Source organism: Kogia breviceps, chromosome 4, assembly GCF_026419965.1.
Source record: "Kogia breviceps isolate mKogBre1 chromosome 4, mKogBre1 haplotype 1, whole genome shotgun sequence".
Lineage (NCBI taxonomy): Eukaryota > Metazoa > Chordata > Mammalia > Artiodactyla > Physeteridae > Kogia > Kogia breviceps.
The window spans coordinates 59,020,753-59,042,093 of NC_081313.1; the positions used below are offsets into that span (position 1 = coordinate 59,020,753).

General features: G+C 39.4%; 1 protein-coding gene across 5 annotated transcripts in view; it reads left to right on the forward strand.

The window, feature by feature from the left end:
- HMGCR (3-hydroxy-3-methylglutaryl-CoA reductase) overlaps positions 1-6,101 on the forward strand; it is a 77,611-nt gene extending 71,510 nt beyond the window's left edge. For all 5 annotated transcript variants that reach the window (XM_059062741.2, XM_059062740.2, XM_067031162.1 and 2 more), the window contains 8 exons: positions 110-268; positions 410-567; positions 1,288-1,393; positions 3,012-3,182; positions 3,488-3,628; positions 3,714-3,872; positions 4,313-4,467; positions 4,612-6,101. In XM_059062741.2, coding sequence (XP_058918724.1) covers positions 110-268; positions 410-567; positions 1,288-1,393; positions 3,012-3,182; positions 3,488-3,628; positions 3,714-3,872; positions 4,313-4,467; positions 4,612-4,666 — 1,104 coding nt within the window. In that variant the 3' untranslated portion in view covers positions 4,667-6,101. The remainder of the gene's footprint in view (positions 1-109; positions 269-409; positions 568-1,287; positions 1,394-3,011; positions 3,183-3,487; positions 3,629-3,713; positions 3,873-4,312; positions 4,468-4,611) is intronic.
- Positions 6,102-21,341: the final 15,240 nt, after the last annotated feature.

A 21,341-nucleotide genomic window follows, 5' to 3' on the forward strand; every position in this document is an offset into this window, starting at 1 on the left:
ATTTGGTTGAAAAATACACTAAAGCATTAAGTTTGAAGAAAGTTATTAATGACAAGGGCTGGGTGTTTGCTATATAGATTTTCACTTGGTGCCTGACTTTACCTTTTAGGTGATGGGAGCTTGCTGTGAGAATGTTATCGGTTATATGCCCATCCCTGTTGGAGTGGCAGGACCTCTGTTCCTGGATGAAAAAGAATTTCAGGTTCCAATGGCAACAACAGAAGGTTGTCTTGTGGCCAGCACTAATAGAGGCTGCAGAGCAATAGGTGTAAGTTGGCATTTATATATTTGCCTGTTTTAAGATACACTCTAGGCAGTGAGAAGAAATTTGGGGACAATCAAGGACACCTTTTGGGACAAGCAGAACTGTTTTCAGGATTAACGTGCTTTTGTAACATACTCTGCATAGCTTGGTGGAGGTGCCAGCAGCCGAATCCTTGCAGACGGGATGACTCGTGGCCCAGTGGTGCGTTTTCCCCGTGCTTGTGACTCTGCAGAAGTGAAGGCCTGGCTCGAGACACCTGAAGGGTTCACAGCGGTAAAGGAGGCATTCGACAGCACCAGCAGGTGTGTGGGGGGGCTTGTATGGACATTTATGTTTATTTCAGAACCAGTGCCATCTTCTAGGATGGCTAAACATAACTGTTAACGTATTGACTGCCTAAGGTGATGTAACAAAATATCAACTTTAAATCCATTCTTTCATAATAAGTAATATTAATGCTCAGTTGGGATGGGGGGAGCAGAATGTTGATACAAATGAATATCTCCATAAAGGTTAATTAGAAAAAAATAGTGTGAGCTAGTAAGTTTGTGCATTGGTTTTACAAGGCTCACTTTGATTAGGCTATTACTTTGCCCTAGAAGAGTTTTGACCAAAACTTGCCCTAGGGCAGAATTGCCTGAGAAAAAGATTTTCCAAGCAGGATAGAGGTAAGTATTAGTATAGCAGATTTACTCTGAATACAGAAAATTAAATTTATTAAGAAGTATAATCAATACAAATGATAACCCCACTATAGTTCAAGCTTATATGCTTGTTTTTATATGGACTTTTAAAGTTTATTTATGATGACATGACTTTCTGCAGCCCTCCCTTCTTGCAGCATGTAAGAATGAGACAGAGTTGAAATAGTATTCTAATATGTTTAATTAAAGAAGAAGGTACATTTAATATGTAGTCTCCATGAGCTTTCTCTTATGTGTAAAATGAACCAACTAAGCTAGACTTTAAGATAACTTCCATTTTCTTAAAAAAGAAAAAGTCTTTGCTTCTTTTATTTACAGATTTGCACGTCTACAGAAACTTCATATGAGTGTGGCTGGACGCAACCTTTACATCCGTTTCCAGTCGAGGTCAGGTGATGCCATGGGGATGAACATGATTTCAAAGGTGAGCATGGATGGACTATAAGAGAACTTGCAGGAGTGACTGTCCCCAGAGTGGGGGACAGACTTGCTCTTTACTCTATGCCCTCCTGTACTTTTGAATTTTGTACCATGTACACATACCACTTACTCGAAGAGTTAATTGATTGAAAGATTTTTATTGAAAGGTAAATATTGATTCATGTAACTCATGTTATATAAAGCAGGCATTTGTTGATTGGTGTTGTTTGTATTTGATATATTTAATTTAGACTTAACATTGTACATGTTCTGGGTCTACTCAGAAGGGCTGGGAGGAATCTGGGGATTTGTTCTTCAAAACTTTCTTAAACCTGAAAGCTGACCTCTTCTAGAGGCTTCAAGACATGTTTAAGAAGCAAAGTTCATGTGTATATAGTTCCTTTAATTATCTCCTTATAAGAAGATTGTGTATAGCTTAAATTTTATTCTACTGATATTTGTTATTTATCAGATAGAAATGTAAAATGTTAAAGTCAATTAGCTAGGCTAATTGTGCATTACCTGTTACAAGGACTATTCAGAAAGAGAGTATAGTGACTAAATACATACGCTTTAAAAATTTCCAATAAATAGTATAGCAGTTCCTAAAAAAAATAAAAATAGAATTACAAGCAGGGTCTCAAAAAGATGTTCGTATAGCCATGTTCATAGCAGCATTCACAATAGCCAAAAGCTGGAAGCAGCCCAAGTGTCCATCAGCAGATGAATGGATAGATAAAGTGTGGTATGTACATACAGTGGAATGTTATTCAACCCTAAAAAGAAAGGAAATTCTGGCACATGCTAAATATGGATGAGCCTTGAGGTTCACTTACTAAGTGAAATAGTCTTGTCACAGAAAGACAAATACTGTATGATTCCCACTTAAGAGTTCCCTAGATTAGTTAAACTCATAGGGACCAAAAGAAGGGTGGTTACCAGGGGCTAAGTGGAATGAGGAGTTGTGTAATGGGTATAGAGTTTCAGTTTTGCAAGACGAAGAGTTCTGGAGATTGCTTACACATGATGTGAATGTACTTAACACTACTGAACTATACACTTGAAAATAGTTAAGATGATACATTCTATGTTATGTGTATTTTACCACAATTAAAAAAAAAACAAACTTAAATTGCCAGTAAGTATGTTTTGTGTTTTTGAAGTGTGAGTTAATTGAATTAATTTAACAATTAGAAGTCATTGGAAGGCTTGTTTACATTTTATGTAAATCCTAATGACTTTCCATTAACAACAAGATTTACTTTAATGTCTGACTTCTCTTTACAGGCTCGGTAACTTGGGCCTTTAGGTAACAATTTAATAACTAAAAGAGGGAATTTATTACATGCTGATGGTGGATTGAGTACTCACTCCCCAGTGACATGAATGAATATAGTATTATATTCTCAATGAGTTTTTTAAAAAAAATTCTCATTATATTCTCATCATCCATCATCAATGACTACAAAGAACTCCATTTTCATATCTAAAAATGTATTAGGAAAAGATTATTATAGTTATTATATTTAGAAGTGTATTATTAGACACAAAGCCTCTGATTTATAAATAACTGTGTGTTTTAATATAGTTTTTGTTGTTGCTGTTTTTTTTTTGGCTAATAGGGTACAGAGAAAGCACTTTCAAAACTTCATGAGTATTTCCCTGAAATGCAGATTCTGGCAGTTAGTGGTAACTATTGTACTGATAAGAAACCTGCTGCTATAAATTGGATAGAGGGAAGAGGAAAGTCTGTTGTTTGTGAAGCTGTAATTCCAGCCAAGGTTGTCAGAGAAGTGAGTGATTGGATGACTGTTTTATTTTGTTAATCTTTCATTGGATTACAAAATTGGGAAAAGTAATATTAAGGGTTAAGTAAACTTGAATATATGGGTGTGTTTTATCTTATCTCGCCCATCTGCCTGTGGGTGGCATTCACAGGAACACACCTTACTGATAATCTCTTTTTATTGAGGATGGGGCTTACATGGGGCCACATCTACACTCCCTTGTTTTCTGGAGGTACAGAAAGTAGATCTGGGTAGCCCACTCCTGAACCTTCTGGGGGAAGATGTAAGATGTGCACCACTCTGTTTTCTAGGTATTAAAGACTACTACAGAGGCTATGATTGAGGTCAACATTAATAAAAATCTGGTGGGCTCTGCCATGGCTGGGAGCATCGGTGGCTTCAATGCCCACGCAGCAAACATTGTAACTGCCATCTACATTGCCTGTGGACAGGTGAGGGTGCCAGCCTCCACCTTTCTTGTCTTTCGTTGTTCTAAGTGAGAGAAGTTTTATAGTTTTTCCTTTCTGTTTTTTTAAGGATGCGGCACAGAATGTTGGTAGTTCAAACTGTATTACTTTGTTAGAAGCAAGTGGTCCCACAAATGAAGACTTGTATATCAGCTGCACCATGCCATCTATAGAAATAGGGACCGTGGGTGGTGGGACTAACCTGCTCCCTCAGCAAGCATGTCTGCAGGTAAGACACATGGGGCACAGGCTCCAGTGACCTCAAGCCCAGTTCTGACTCGTTGGGATTCTTTGTGTTTCTACCTGATACCACATATCGCTCCCCTCTATATTTTAGCCGGTCTTTTCATTTGTTTCCCACCAGCCTAATCCAGTGTGTCCAAGTGAAGCATGTTCAGGCACAGGCTTAGTAAATTGAGAAAGCAGATTAAGAGAGCAAATGATTGTTCATCTGCTCTAAGTGCACTTCCAGCCAGGCTGTGGATGTTAGGTTCACTGTGGTGTATTCCATTGTTAGTACTGGCTGTCAGACCTTGGAAATGTAGTACTTCCACTGGAGCCTGGTTCTATTCTAATGCCATTGTAGTTGCCCTCATTTTAGTCGATTGAGTAGGAAGTTGTTGCCGTGCCTTGAAGGGTGAGTCCTGTTGTGTCTGTCCCTGGCTGCAGATGCTAGGTGTTCAAGGAGCGTGCAAAGACAATCCCGGGGAAAACGCCCGGCAGCTTGCCCGAATTGTGTGCGGTACAGTGATGGCTGGAGAATTGTCTCTGGTGGCAGCATTGGCAGCAGGACATCTTGTCAGAAGTCACATGATTCACAACAGGTAAGACTTAAAGATTTGTTTAATATGTTTTCCCTATACTTAAAATATGCAGTAGAAAAACCTACTTCTCAGATACAAGTCCTAACTTAAAATTTTGTGTTCCTGATATTTTGTATATCTCTCCTTTGTCTTTTTCTGCTGTAGGTCAAAGGTAAATTTACAAGACCTCCAAGGAACCTGCACTAAGAAGGCAGCTTGAGTAGCCCGACAGTTCAGAACTGAAACACAGGCGTTGGGTTCTAAAGGACTAACATAAAATCTGTGAATTAAAAAAGCTCGATGCAGTGTCTTGAGGATGAATAGACATGATCAGTGAGACGACTGCTTGGTTTTTGGCTCTTTCAGAAAGTCTGAGGTTCTTCTTTCTATGCAGAGTTCTCAGATCTGAGAAGTTTACATGCTTTACATGCTGTGCTTTTGGGAAGGATCTCAACATGGATATTATGCCTTTATAGTATCACAGATGGTAAGCTACAGCACACTTCTGAAAGAATACAGCTGGAGAAACAAGTTTTCTTTTGATAAAATTCTTGGAGTTCATGGTGATCAGTGTGAGATTAAACCCTCCTCCTGTCCACACCCGCCCCAGCCCCAATCCTGGGTTGAAAATGGATTTTTAAATTATATTATAGCTGACAAAACTCCTGATTTCATAGTTAATTTATAAAGTCTGGGTTGTAGACCTTTAAAAAAAATAAGAGCTAAGTTTATTTTTTGTAAACGAATACTTCATTTGGTGCTGGTCTATTTTGATTTTTTGGGGGGATAGGCAACATGATTCTTCAGAAGGGGACCTGCTTTCTTCAAAGGAAGAATTACTCTTATTCCCAAATTACAGAATAATGTGCTAAGCAGTGCTAAATAGTTCTCTTTCAAGAAAAAAAAAATCACTGCATTTATCTCTGCAGGCTATTTGTTCAGAGAGGACTCTTGTCTAAATACAAATGTTTGTCTAGATTGGCTATAACATATCTTTCAGCATATAAGGCTTTAAGAAACAGAGTTTTGTGCTTTTTATGAAAGATTCAAGAGCTCTTAATATTGCTTAGACAAAGGTGACTCTGTTTATCAATGACATACAAGTCTGTGACCTCTCTTAGAACTCAGGGGGTAGAAAACACAGGTTTGGAAGAAAATTACCATTTCTCGAAGCCAAGTTTAATTTCTTAAAAGACACTTAAATTTATTTAGCTGAAAAATCTAGGTAGTTTTTTGTAAAGAACTGTACCAAATCTGTATATGTTGTAATAAAGCTTCTTGTGCTAGGAGTTTATCGAAAGTGTTCAAGAAATAAACAAAAATCACCCGATATACTGGTAAAACAGTCTTAAGCTTGGGCCAGAGAAGGCAGTGTTCTTTAATGTTGTCCAGGAAAGCCTGGCTTGCTTGTAGAGCCTAATAAAGGGGAAAGTCAGCTTTCAGAGCCAGTGAAGGCGCCGTGTGAATGGCCGTGGAGGGAGGAGTGTCCCTTGTCCTGTGGCCAGGAGGTTGGTGACTGAAACATCCACACAGGGCTCTTTGATGGACCCATAAAATCTTCCTCAGGGGGTCAGCAGAGTTGTTGAATCTTAATTTTTTTTTTTTAATGTACAACTTTTGTATAAATAATAAAGAACTCCTTATTTTGTATTACATCTAATGCTTCAAGTGTTGGTCTTGGAAAGCTGATGGCTTATGTAGAAGATGGACTCTGAGAAACATCCCAGTAATGCCGTGGCAGCACCGAGAGCCTCTGAGTGATTGTGTCTGCACTGTTGGGGAAGATTGACATTTTCTGTTGTATGTAAAGTTTAAATTGCTTCTGTTGTGACTTTTCAGCCAGTGACTTCTTACTTATCTGAATTTTTCATGGAAGTGGCAGTGAGAAGTATTTTGAGTCTTCATTTTGGTGACTGTAACCAATATCTTGCTAAACTAATGTTTTGTACAGTTACTAAATTGTGTACATTTTGTTATACTTCCCCCCCCCCATTCCAGTAAATTATGAAAAGGAGGTTAATATTGATAAGTGTAAGCAGTAACCTTTTTTGTTTGGATTAACTATAGGCCTGCCTGAAACCTGGAAGCTTTAAAGTCTGGCCAGAGTGGTACCCTGTAATTCACACTAGGTGTCCCAAGACCCATTTATCATTCCCATTGTCTTCTCCCACTCTACAACAGGAACAGCAGGCCAGGGTTATACATACATTAAAACTATCTTCCTTATCCTTTGAATAGTTCAGATTTATCATCATGGACTACTTTTGGATATTGGAGGTGTGACGGTTAGTTGAGAGGAAGAGGCCATAAAGGTTGGGCAGCCAAAACCAAATGGCCATTGCAGGTATGTACGTAAGCTGTATCAACTGAAAGTACAGCTTATCTATAGCTGAGGCTGGCTTCTTTAAAATCCCAGTTACTGGTGATTTTTGACTATACTTCTGCCATAGGTAGAGGTGAACAGGTGTGTATGAGCCACTAAGAACCAAGCCCAGATACTTGAAAATCATTCTGAATTTTTCTCCCAAAACGGCATGTGATCACTTGTCTGGTCGGCCCTCTCGAGAGTGGGCCAAGCTGGACAGGAGATGGGGAAGAAGTTTCGTCCCCTTACTGCTCGGGTGATTTGATGAGCAGGGAGATGCATGTGCCAGCACAGGATGTTTCCTCATCTTTGGAGGGGATGGAGAATTAACTCCAAAGAGAACATCTCACATTGAAGGGTCTGAGCTCAAACGAGGACACAGAACAGCAAAACATCAATACAAATCCACTGTGTACAGAAGGTTCAAGTAAGAGCAGTAAATTCACTATAGGAATTTTTTTTCAAGACCAGTGTTTCTCAAGCTGTCTTTCTGTTCTGGACATGACTTGAATTTATTAAGAATGAACTTTGCCCAGTTAGCAAAAATAATAGATAACTTCTACACTGCAAGCCAAAAGAAGATGGCAAGTGATTTATTTATATCTTAACAGATTCCCTTTTCATTATGAGAGGCATGGAACCCCTCCCTCCATCACACACACATATACTTTTCGTTCTTTTCCTCCTGAGCAAGTTTGGGAGCTCCTGAGGGAGGTGTGGGTACTCTTGTATCAGGATGTGAGGCACTTGCACACAGCTGTTCTCTAAGGCCAGTGGGAGAGACCCTTGTGCCACCAGCTGGAGTTAGGAGGTGGAACACGAGAGAGTTGTAATCCAGGGATTCTCCAGCTCCAGTGCAGCACACTCACCTGGGCTCGATTCCCCTGGTCTTGGGTGGGGCTGGGACTTCCGCATTTCTTTATAGTATTGCTGTTGCTGCTTTAACGGTGCTGGGTTTCAGTGTGAAGTGCCTGGTGTTACTGTGAATAAATGGTATTAGAAAGTTGTGTTTATTCAGAAGCAGACAGCCACGGAGAGGCCAAGTGCTGCTTAATAAGACAATTAATCCTAGAGAGAGAAAACCAACTAGAAGGTATGTTATTTGGGTCTGTGTCTCCCCTACTACCCCCCACCTGTGACCACCCCCCCCCCCGCGCAAAACACCAAATTCTCTGCATTTTCAAAGAATGGAATGACTGCCCCAGAAAAAGGCATTTTTAGCCACTTATTCCCCTCACTTTCCTACCCCCTGGTCTCTGCTCTCTCTCCCAAATGAGACAGTGGGGGAACAAAGGGGAAAAAAAGTCTAGCTTTAAAGAGGTTCGTGTATATACCATTCCCTGCTCAGTACCCTTACCTCACCCACCCTATAGCCCCAAAGTTTGACCACTTTGTATTGATACCTTAACTTCCCAGGATTGCGGCACTGGAGCAGGATCACTCACGCAAGATGCAGATTCCACAGACCATTTGACTGGTCAATTCTGAAGCCAGAGGGCAGAGAGCCTAAAGGCAGTAGGGCCCTGTGCCATTTACTAACATAAAGCACACAGGCACCTTGTGTATTTTGTCAAGGCAATTTGGCAAGAAAGTATCAGGAAGTAATCCAAAAGAAAAGGACTGCAGTCACTAGCCTGTGTTGATTATGGAACTCCTTTGCTTTCCTGTCACTTGAAATTTGAAACGGTAAACAGGGATTAGTGGGTGAAGTGGAGGGAGGGGACAGTGAAGGGAACAATTCTGTCTCACTCTCCACAGCAAAATCAGCTGGGATTGTTATGTTAAAAGCAGTGGACACAGTAAAGCAAATCCAGAGTATTATTAGCCCTAAATGACGTGTGATGGAAGAACCTCATTCTGCAGCTCTCTCCTAGCCCTTAGTTCACAAAGGAGATAAACACTGGTGCCCCTACCTCCCTGCCCATTTCACCGTGTGGACTAGGGCTATAGCCTCAGGGCTCTTAATGGCCAAAACCCACCAAGTTTTGGTGCATTTCCTGCCTCGGTCTCCTGATCTAGGGTATGGCGTGTGAACACCTTACCTCATTTTTAAACCTTTATTGCTTTTAATAGGAAAGTAGATTCAGGTGTGTGTGTGTGCAGCCCACTCACCTCTGGCCATGGTTTGTTCCTTCAGCAGATCTGGATGATCGCACCCACACTGCACAACCCTTGGTAAGTAGCCAAAGCTTGAAGCTGGCTTGCTGGTATAGCCTGGATAATTTAACAACTTTAAATGGAGAGTTCTTGAGGAAAGGCCCATTTTTAACTTGCTTTTAGGACAGTGCCTACCCAGGCCAGTAGAATCCAAACCTTGAACAACCTTGAACACTCCATCAGAAAAAACAGGACTAAAATGATAAAAACAAATAAAAGTTGAAATTTTTTGTTTCCATATTTCAGTGGTACATCTTGCCCACATTTTCCTCCAGACCAAGGTCTCTTGAAGACAGTCACCATGTCTTGTCTTGTAACCTAGTAGAGTACCTTAAAGTTAACGGTCCTCCATGTTGTTGAATGACTGACACAATAAATTTGTAATTAGGACTTACTCCAAAGAGAAAATAATAGTTACAATAGGAAGACAACGGCAATGTTGAGGGAGCTGGGAATCCAGAGACCTCCATTTCAGTCAAGGCTCTGCCACTAGCTGTGACACCTTGGGTTACTGGCTTTGTGTTTCTTTCCCTCAGTTTCCTTATTTGTAGAATGACATAGTTGGATTGGCTGGCTTCTAAGCCTTTAACTGGCTCTACAAATTCCATGAAATGCTTTATTATTTACTCTCTCCTGTATATACATGAGCCAATTGCACTGATAAGCTAGAGTCTAGCTTATTAGTAGAGCTGATAGATTAATACAATAGCAATGTCATAGTAGTTGTATAATCCAAGTATGACGGGAAAAGCACATACAACTGGAGAGGAAGAGTTGAGCGTTGAGGGGGCTGGTATAGTTAAGGTCAGAAATTGGGACCCTGAAGTAGGTTCTGTTTTTTTTTGTGTGTGTGTGTGGTACGTGTGTTGTGGCCTCTCCCGTTGCGGAGCACAGACTCCGGACGCGCAGGCTCAGCGGCCACGGCTCACGGGCCCAGCCGCTCCGCGGCATGTGGGATCTTCCCGGACCAGGGCACGAACCCGTGTCCCCTGCATCAGCAGGTGGACTCTCAACCACTGCGCCACCAGGGGAGCGCTGAAGTAGGTTCTGGATGTTGACTGAAGGGAGGAGAGAGAGAAGTTCCTTTGAAGGTGAGCATGGATCACTGAGTGACTGGAGTTAAGTCCACCTGGATGGGGTGATTTATTTGTAGAGGGGACCAAGGAGAGGCAGGCTGGTAAGGCAGATGCAGTAAGGCCAAACTCTTAAATGATACCTTGAACATCAGACTGAAGTCAAGGAGTGTGGACTCAGTCCTTGGAGATAAGGGCACTACTGAAACATTTAGCAAGAGGTATGAGGTATTAAAGGATAACTCGATCAGGAGAAAAGAGATTACTTAGGAGACTCATCTCTACCCTGATTCTTCAGCTCTGAATGCTTCCCCATTCATTTACAAGCTTGGCAGTGACTGCTGGGCAGCTTGTCTGAGGCACTATCACTTTCATTTCCCAAGCTTTAAAAGCTGTCACTATTATTACTGACATTATAATTGTCACTATTCTGACATTAGCATGAGAATCATACACAAGTAAAAACAACATTAATGGTTGACTTATTCTACATCCAAACAACCAGGCACCAAGTTCCACTGATTTTTCTTAGGTATGTAATGCTCAAGAAAGCCCTTCAGTGATGCCCACTGCTGGTAGAATGAAGATCAAGCTCTTTGCACACAGCATTCAAGGTTTTCCATGAACTGCCTCTGCCTCTTTCTGGTTTTCTCCCTCATTAGACATACCCTATAGGCTAAACCCCATGACTTAACGGTTTGGCTCAAAGCCCCAAAATGTTTGCGTCCTTCTTGTCATTATTCCTGTGTCTTATTCAGATTCCTGCCTTCAGCACTCAAAAGGCAGTATATAGCACATATTTGTGGTTGACAAAATCATTCCTTATATTTGCACAGTAGAGTTCAAAGTGTTTTGAATACATTATCACACTCTTCCCCAAACAATCCAGTGATGTAGATGATTTCATATTATTTTATGGAAGAGAAAAATAGATTTAGAGACATGAAAATGTCTTGGCAAGATCAAAGGTTCAAATGAGAGCCAGAAAAACTCTGCTCTTCTGGCTTTTAAATTTCATTCCTTTCAGTTTGTTGAATGCATGGTATCCAGAAACATGGGGAGAAATACTTAGAAGTAACAGAAAAATCTACTGGATGTTACAAATGAAAAGTCAAAGTCACAAACCACAAAATAAATTGTAGTTTTAAATAATCAGCAGAGTAGACCAGCTTACTAATTTGGTGCTATTGATGTGCATGGAAGTTGGTGAACTTGTTAAAACACAGCAACAATCCATTCCCTATCTACCTTTTGAGGACAGAACTGAGAACCAAGAATCAAAAAGACTTTCACACACCTCAAATGTGGTTAACTTTACCATTAATGCACTGTATTGAAATGCTCTTGAATTCAAGGTCTATTTCCTCTTAGTTTAGGTGCATTTCTAAAAAGCTTGGTTATGACAAAAACAGTGAAGGCCAGATGTTCTGTTTGTTGCTGTATCCTTAACCCTGGAACACTGCATGGCATGTAGTAGGTGCTCAACAAATATTTCTCTGCAACTTGTTTTGGGTGCTGTAGAATTAGTACTACATATCTATATTGCTAAAATTGCTGGATGTTGACGAAATCTTGACTTACTGCCACACAAGGATTCCCTGCTGCTGGGCCAAGCTACCACTTGGGTCTCCCAATTGCAAGGAGCAGTAATAGAAAAGAATCACAATAAATTGACTAGGGGTGAGCCCAAAGCATGTTTCAGTCACTACCTCAGTGGTCATTTTGCAGCAGGTTGCCCACAAAAGTGATAGCTATGTTGAATCTCATCCTTGGGTTGAAAAATCCAAGATAAAATACCCTCCTTGGGCTTGTTTGTGGTGATGTCTCATCCTTCCAAACTGGAAGACAGGAAGGCAGTTAAGGCACCAAATGAAGGCCAGATTTAACCCTTAAGACAAAATTTATAGATCTGGTGGGGTTTTGTGACATGTAGGTATTGTGGTTTTGTGAAGCCAATACTGAAGTGTGTGATGTTAAGACCTCTACCCCCAAAGTTCTAGTCTTCAAGCATGTCAGCTCTTCCTATTCTGCTAAACAGTATGTTCTAGACATTAAATACATAAGGCACTAAAAAGTAGCAGAGTCTAACAGAGAAAAGACTTGAGTCACTCAGTAGGCTGGGAATCCTTGCCCATTTCCTTATCTTTATAATACAGGTGGTACCACCAACTACTACCACCACCAACCACCGCTGCTGCCACCCACCATGTTGTAAGGGAGGAAGTTAGATAAAACGCAGGCAAGGTATGTGGTATACATAATAGAGACACCCTCATTTAGCACCTCAACAATCCTAAAGCCTGGGTGATGAGAAAATCCTGGTTGGGCATCTTTTAGTAACTTCAAAGTTCTTTAAGATTTGTTCTAGCACTAAACTCACAGAATTCTTTGCAGCAGAACAAAAAGGCCAAATAAAGTAGTTTAATTTTATGATACTTGTTTAAGGCTATTCAAAGTTTACATACATAGAGGGTTCACAAAAAATTTCTTAATCAGAAGACAATGCAAATGCCAACAATATGAGTCCTCTGGTAATCTAGTTCAAACGATGAGAAAATCTGGAAGACACTATAAAAACAATACAATTGAAAACAGCTAGTTAGAACTATACCTTTCTGATTTTGGAGACTGGTTCAAGATGGAGGAGGAGGACATGCGCTCACTCCCTCTTGCGAGAGCACTGGAATCACAACTAACTGCTGAACAATCATTGACATGAAGACGCTGGAACTCACCAAAAAAGATACCTCGCATCCAAAGACAAAGGAGAAGCTGCAATGAGACGGTACAAGGGGCGCAATCACAGTAAAATCAAATCCCATAACTGATGGGTGGGTGACTCACAAACTGGAAAACAATTATAGCACAGAAGTCCACCCACTGGAGTGAACCTTCTGAGGCCCACATCAGGCTTCACAACCAGGGGGTCCGACAACGGGAGGAGGAATTCCCAGAGAATCAGACTTTGAAGGGTAGTGAGATTTGACTGCAGGACTTCGATAGGACTGGGGGAAACAGAGACTCCACTCTTGGATGGCACACACAAAGTAGTGTGCACATCGGGACCCAGGGAAAGGAGCAGTGACCCCATAGGAGACTGAACCAGACCTACCTGCTAGTGTTGCAGGGTCTCCTGCAGAGGCGGGGGGTGGCTGTGTCTCACCATGGGGACAATGACACTGGCAGCAGAAGATCTGGGAAGTACTCCTTGGCGTGAGCCCTCCCAGAGTCTGCCATTAGCCCCACCAAAGAGCCCAGGTAGGCTCCAATGTTGGGCTGCCTCAGGCCAAAGAACTAACAGAGAGGGAACCCAGCCCCACCCATCAGCAGACAAGCTGACTAAAGTTTTACTGAGCTCTGCCCACCAGACCAACACCCAGCTCTACCCACCACCAGTCCTTCCCATCAGGAAGCTTACACAAGCCTCTTAGATAGCCTCATCCAGCAGAGGGCAGACAGAAGAAGCAAGAAGGACTACAATCCTGCCGCCTGTGGAACAAAAACCACATTCATAGAAAAACAGACAAAATGAAAAGACAGAGGACTATGTACCAGGTGAAGGAACAAGGTAAAACCTCAGAAAAAAACCTAAATGAAGTGGAGATAGACAAACTTCAGAAAAAGAATTCAGAATAATGATAGTGAAGATGATCCAGGACCTCAGAAAAAGAATGGAGGGAAAGATCGAGAATATGCAAGAAATGTTTAACAAAGACCTAGAAGAATTAGAGAACAAACACCTAGAAGAGTTAAAGAACAAACAAACAGATGAACAATACAATAACTGAAATGAAAAATACACTAGAAGGAATCAATAGCAGAATAACTGAGGCAGAAGAATGGATAAGTGACCTGGAAGACAGAATGGTGGAATTCACTGCTGTGGAACAGAATAAAGAAAAAAGAATAAAAAGAAATGAAGACAGCCTAAGAGACCTCTGGGACAACATTAGACGCACCAACATTCACATTATACGGTTCCCAGAAGGAGAAAGGACCCAAGAAAATATTTGAAGAGATTATTGTTGACAACTTCCCTAACATGAGAAAGGAAATAGCCACCTAAGTCCAGGAAGCACAGAGAATCCCAAGGAGAAACACACCGAGACACACAGTAATGAAATTGAGAAAAATTAAAGACAAAGAAAAATTATTAAAAGCCAACAAGGGAAAAACAACAAATAACATACAAGGGAACTCCCATAAGGTTAACAGCTGATTTCTCAGCAGAAACTCTACAAGCCAGGAGGGAGTGGCATGATATATTTAAAGTGATGAAAGAGAAGAACCTACAACCAAGATAACTCTACCCGGCAAGGATCTCATTCAGATTTGACAGAGAAACTGAAAGCTTTACAGACAAGCAAAAGCTAAGAGAATTCAGCACCACTGAACCAGCTCTATAACAAATGCTATAGGAACTTCTCTAAGTGGGAAACACAAGAGAAGAAAAGGACCCACAAAAACAAACCCAAAACAATTAAGAGAATGGTCATGGGAACATACATATTGATAATTACCTTAAACGTGAATGGATTAAATGCTCCAATCAAAAGACACAGGCTCGCTGAATAGATACAAAAACAAGACCCGTATATATGCTGTCTATAAGAGACCCACTTCAGACCTAGGGACACATACAGACTGAAAGTGAAGTGATGGAAAAAGATATTCCATGTAAATGGAAATCAAAAGAAAGCTGGAGTAGCAATACTCATAGCAGACAAAATAGGCTTTAAAATAAAGAATGTTACAAAAGACAAGAAAGGACACTACATTATGATCAAGAGATCAATCCAAGAAGAAGATATTAGAATTATGTTTATGCACCCAACATAGGAGCACCTCAATATATAAGGCAAATGCTAACAGCTATAAAAGAGGAAATTGACAGTGACACCATAATAGTGGGAGATTTTAACACCTCACCTACACCAATGGACAGATCATCCAGAAAGAAAATAAGGAAACACAAGCTTTAAATGACATGACAGACCAGATAGATTTAATTGATATTTACAGGACATTCCATCCAAAAACAGCAGATCACACTTTCAAATGCACACAGAACATTCTCCAGGAAAGATCAGATCTTGGGTCACAAATCAAGCCTTGGTAAATTTAAGAAAACTGAAATCATATCAAGCATCTTTTTCAACCACAATGCTATGAGATTAGAAATTACAGGGAAGAAAACGTAAAAAGCAGAAACACATGGAGGCGAAACAATACGTTACTAAATAACCAAGAGATCACTGAAGAAATCAAAAAATACCTAGAGACAAATGACAACGGAAACACGACAATCCAAAACCTATGTGATGCAGCAAAAGCAGTTCTAAGAGGGAAGTTTATAGCAATACAATCCCAACTCAAGAAATTAAAAAAATCTCAAATAAACAACCTAAGCTTACACCTAAAGCAACTAGAGAAAGAAGAACAAACAAAACCCAAAGTTAGCAGAAGGAAAGAAATCATAAAGATCAGAGCAGAAATAAATGAAAGAAAATAATAGCAAAGTTCAATAAAACTAAAAGCTGATTCTTTGAGAAGATAAACAAAATTGATAAACCATTAGACAGACTCATCAATAAAGAGGGAGAGGATTCAAACCAATAAAATTAGAAACAAAAGAGAAGTTACAACAGACACCATAGAAATACAAAGCATCATAAGAGACTACTACAAGCAATTCTATGCCAATAAAGTGGACAACCTGGAAGAAATGGACAAATTCTTAAAAAGGTATAAACTTCCAAGACTGAACCAGGAAGAAACAGAAACTGTGAGCAAACCAATCACAAGTAATGAAATTGAAACTGTGATGAAAAATCTTCCAACAAGCAAAAGTCCAGGACCCGATGGCTTCACAGGTGAATTCTATCAAACAGAGAAGAGCTAACATCCATCCTTCTCAAACTCTTCCAAAAAAGTGCAGAGGAACGGAACACTCCCAAACTCATTCTACGAGGCCATCATCACCCTGATACCAAAACCAGACAAAGATACTACAAAGAAGGAAAATTACAGACCAATATCACTGATGAATATAGATGCAAAAACCCTCAACAAAATACTGGCAAACAGAATCCAACAACACATTAAAAGGATCATACACCATGATCAAGTGGGATTTATCCAGGGATGCAAGGATTCTTCAATATTCGCAATCTATCAATGTGATACACCATGTTAACAAATTGAGTAAAAACCGTATGATTAGCTCAATACATGTAGGAAAAGCTTTTGACAAAATTCAACACCCATTTAGGACAATAACTCTCCAGAAAGTGGGCACAGAGGGAACCTACCTCATCATAATAAAGGCCATAAATGACAAACCCACAGCAAACATCACTCTCAATGGTGAAAAACTGAAAGCATTTCCTCTAACATCAGGAATAAGACAAGGATGTACACTCTTGCCACTCTTACTGAACATAGTTTTGGAAGTCCTAGCCATGGCAATCAGAGAAGAAAAAGAAATAAAAGGAATACAAATTGGAAAAGAAGAAGTAAAACTGTCAGTTTGAAGATGACATGATACTATACATAGATAATCCTAAAGAAGCCACCAGAAAACTACTAGAGCCAAACAATAAATTTGGTAAAGTTGCAGGATACACAATTAATGCACAGAAATCTTTTGAATTCCTATACACTAACAATGAAAGATCAGAAAGATAAATTAAGGAAACAATCCCATTCACTATTGCAACAAATAAAATACCTAGGAATAAACCTAAGGAGGTAAAAGACTTGTATTCAGAAACCTATAAAGACACTGATGAAAGAAATCTAAGATGACACAAACAGATGGACAGATATACCATGTTCTTGGATTGGAAGAATCAATATTGTGAAAATGACTATACTAACTAAAGCAATTTACAGATTCAATGCAATCCCTATCAAATTACCAATGGCATTTTTTATGGAACTAGAATAAAAAATTTTAAAATTTGTATGGAGACACAAAAGACCCTGAATAGCCAAAGCAATCTTGAGGGAAAAAAATGGAGCTGGAGGAATCAGACTCCCTGACTTCAGACTACACTACAAAGCTACCATACTCAAGACAATATGGTAGTGGCACAAAAACAGAAATGTAGAGCAATGGAACAGGATAGAAAGCCCAGAGATGAACCCACGCACCTATGGTCAATTAATCTATGACAAAGGAGGCAAGGATATACAATGGAGAAAAGACAGTCTCTTCAATAAGTGTGCTGGGAAAACTGGACAGCTACATGTAAAAGAATGAAATTAGAACACTCCCTAACACCATACACAAAAATAAACTCAAAATGGCTTAAAGACCTAAATGTAAGACTGGACACCATAAAACTCTTAGAGGAAAATATAGGAAGAACACTCTTTGACATAAATCACAGCAAGATCTTTTTTGACCCCCCTCCTAGAGTAATGGAAATTTTTAAAAAAATAAACAAATGGGACCTAATGAAACTTAAAAGCTTTTGCACAGCAAAGGAAACCATAAACAAGACGAAATGACAACCCTCAGAACGGGAGCAAATATTTGCAAATGAAGCAACTGACAAAGGATTAATTTCCAAAATATACAAGCCGCTCAAGTAGCTGAATATCAGAAAAAGAAATAACCCAATCCAAAAATGGGCAAAAGACCTAGACATTTCTCCAAAGAAGGTATACAGATTTGCAACAAACATATGAAAGGATGAACATCACTAATCATTAGAGAAATGCAAATCAAAACTACAATGAGGGGCTTCCCTGGTGGCGCAGTGGTTGAGAGTCATTCATGCCCCAGTCCGGGAGGATGCCACATGCCGCGGAGCGGCTGGGCCCGTGAGCCATGGCTGCTGAGCCTGCACGTCCGGAGCCTGTGCTCCGCAACGGGAGAGGCCACAACAGTGAGAGGCCGGAGTACCGGAAAAAAAAAAAACAAACAAAAAAAACGACAATGAGGCATCACCTCACACTGTTTAAAATGGCTATCATCAGAAAATCTACAAACAACAAATGCTGGAGAGGGTGCAGAGAAAAGGGAACCCTCTTGCACTGTTGGTGGGAATGTAAACTGATACAGCCACTATGGAGAACGGTATGGGGGTTCCTTAGAAAACTGAAAATAGAATTACCGTATGACCCAGCAATCCCACTACTGGGCATATACCCTGAGAAAACCAGAATTCAAAAGGACACAGGCACCCCACTGTTCACTGCAGCACTATTTACAATAGCCAGGTCATGGAAGCAACCTAAATGCCCATTGAAAGATGAATGGATAAAGATGTGGTATATATATATATATATATATATATATATATATATATATATATATACACACACACACACACACACAATGGAATATTACTCAGCCATAAAAAGGGATGAAATTCGGTCATTTGTAGAGATGTAGATGGACCTAGAGACTGTAATGCAGATTGAAGCAAGTCAGAAAGAGAAAAACAAACGTCATATATTAATGCATATATGTGGAATCTAGAAAAATGGTACAGATGAACTGGTTTGCAAGGCAGAAATAGAGACACAGATGTAGAGAACAAACATATGGACACCAAGGGGGGAAAGCGGGGGTGGGGTGGGGCGGTTGGTGACGGTGGGATGAATTGGGAGATGGGGATTGACATGTATACACTAATATGTATAAAATAGATAACTAATAAGGACCTGCTGTTTAAAAAGTAAAGAAAAAAAAAATTCACTGTATTTACAGGTTACATTCCAAAGCCAAGCCTAAGGCAAAAGCTGCAGTAAATTAAAACTGTTCTTGAAAAACTTCTTAGAAGTGTGCCATGTGGGTGACAATGCTATTTCTCTGTCAATAAACCCAACACAACAGCCAGATTTTCTCTCCAGCATCCCCTGAGTTTAAGTAGTTGGCTTCTATGTGAGGTCATATTGTTTGGATGCTATTTCTCTTTGAACACCAGGAGAGAAATATGCTCAGTGCCTTTCAATATGGAGGAAACCAACGACCGAGTGAACTGCAAATCCACACTTCCCATTTCATCGTGGTTCTAGGGTGTAAATTCCCTGAGTGTAACAAGTGGAGCTGGGCATATTATTTAAATAAATGAGTGATGATTTTTTAATGGTTAAACACATAGCTAAATAACTTTCATGTGTGTATGACTGGCTGGGTTTTAGAAACACCCAGCTGCATATGGCTTCACTCTCTAGCAACTGAAAAAAAACTTTTGGACCAGGGTCCATAGTTAAAAAAAAAAAAAAAAAAAATCATTTAAAACTGTAACCTACTACACACACACACACGTCTCTGTGTGTGTACATACAATACATGCACATACATACACATATATATGTAAAAAGGTTCACAAAATATTTACCTTTATTACATCCTATGCATTTGATCTATTCCATTCTGTTCTACTTTGTTAAAATTTTTTTAGGTTGCAACTCAGTAGTTTTCTTGATGCCCAACCGGGTTACAACATACAGTTTGAAGAACACTGAACTGGAGTATTTCAAGCTCTTAACTACTCAGAGAATTATGTAGGGCAGTACCTGGGGGTTAAGAAAAACAATCAAGCAAGCACATTTGTCCATAATATTTTAATACTTTTCCACTTTTAAATACTGGTTTTAATTTTGTGATTGTAACATGGAAGATCCAACTTTATTATTTTTTAAAAACATCACCAGGATCATAAAGCTATTTAGAATACACTCTACACACTCCCAAGGTACTTTAAAATGATTATGTTTTGAGTTTGTAGATGAACAATGACAATAATCCAAATACACTGTCTGTACAACTTGGATCAAATACTGGTGAAATTGTTTAACTGGACAAACAACTGATAAGCTTAAAGATAATCAGCACAATTTCACAAGAGAACCAGCTCAGCCCAACTAAAATTTTCTCAATAGCAATTGACACTGATGTTGTATAGGAGTATAAATTAGTTGATGAAACTGAACAAATGGGAACCCCATTCCTCCTTTTCCTTCTTTTGTATTCCTACATCCCTCCCAGTCATCCTCTTCCTTGGTCTGGCTACCCCTGTGGTGAACCCAAATCAAGAGCTGCTATGATCACCCTCCACCTCAAAATCAGGAGCCCTGAATTCCAAGTGAAATATTGTGCTCTCTTGAACTGTACAGTGGGCACTCAGGGACAAAACCCCTCATCACCAATATTTTTCATGTTTCTATCACAGTACAAAAGAGTAACTGAGTAGAAAAGAGAGTAAAATGATATATATATATATTTTTTGCTTGGGGAAGAGAAGTAGGAAATAACTGGATGAGAAAACATCATGTATATTCAATATGTAGGAATTAGCCTTATGGAAATAATTCTAGAGGGTCTGAATGCTGTCTAAAGGGCTAGTACCTCTCCAAATTTTGATCTCTTTTAAATTCCTTTCATATTCCCCAACTCATTTCTAAATCTGGTTGCGCAAGATTAACCCTAGTGAAGTACCAGTGCAATTATCTGAAGGTAAAATGTATCTTTTTCTTTTCTTCTTTTTTTTAATACAAATATTTTTCCTGTAATCCTTCTATTTACAGAATTGCAAAAGTATATCATTAACATTTAGTGCAAATGCAACTAATGTAGGTTTAGACACTGCTCTGTAAACTTTCCATACCTTTGTAAAATAAAGCTATCCAATTTAGTCATGATAGTACCAGAAATGGCAAACAGAAACATTTATAGTGGGCATATAGAATTGTTTTTGAAGATTCCCATCAGTGGCTATGGTAAATAAACCTTCCCGCCCCAACCCGCCCATACTCCCAACCCCAATCCCGCAACTGATTGTAAAATAAAATACACATTTGAGGTATAAACTTTTCTTTTTTAAACATCACAATATAAAATGTTAACTGGTGATGTAGTAAACTGATAAGATAATTTGTCTTATTTGCCTTAACTAGCATTACCACCATATAGGCACTTTTTCCTTGTAGTCAAATTACGAATAGTATTTTTCTGTAATAAGGCATATACCATGCACATCATTTAGAGAAAGGTAAATTAAAAAATAGAAAAGATTTATGGAGCATGAAATTTGCGTGCATGTAATGTAAGCATATGTTTTATATGCATTTTCCTCTCTGTACAGACTAATAAATACCACTTTATCTGATGCAAGTAATTCACTTCCAGGATTGTGTATATTAAGTGATCAGACTAATCCCATCATTAAATTATCACCTTGCATTTATCATTAAGACTCCATTACCATGTAGGAAATATATACAGGACATGTTCCATGTGACATGATTTTCTGCTTTACAAAATGGGTCTTGGTTTCTGTGTT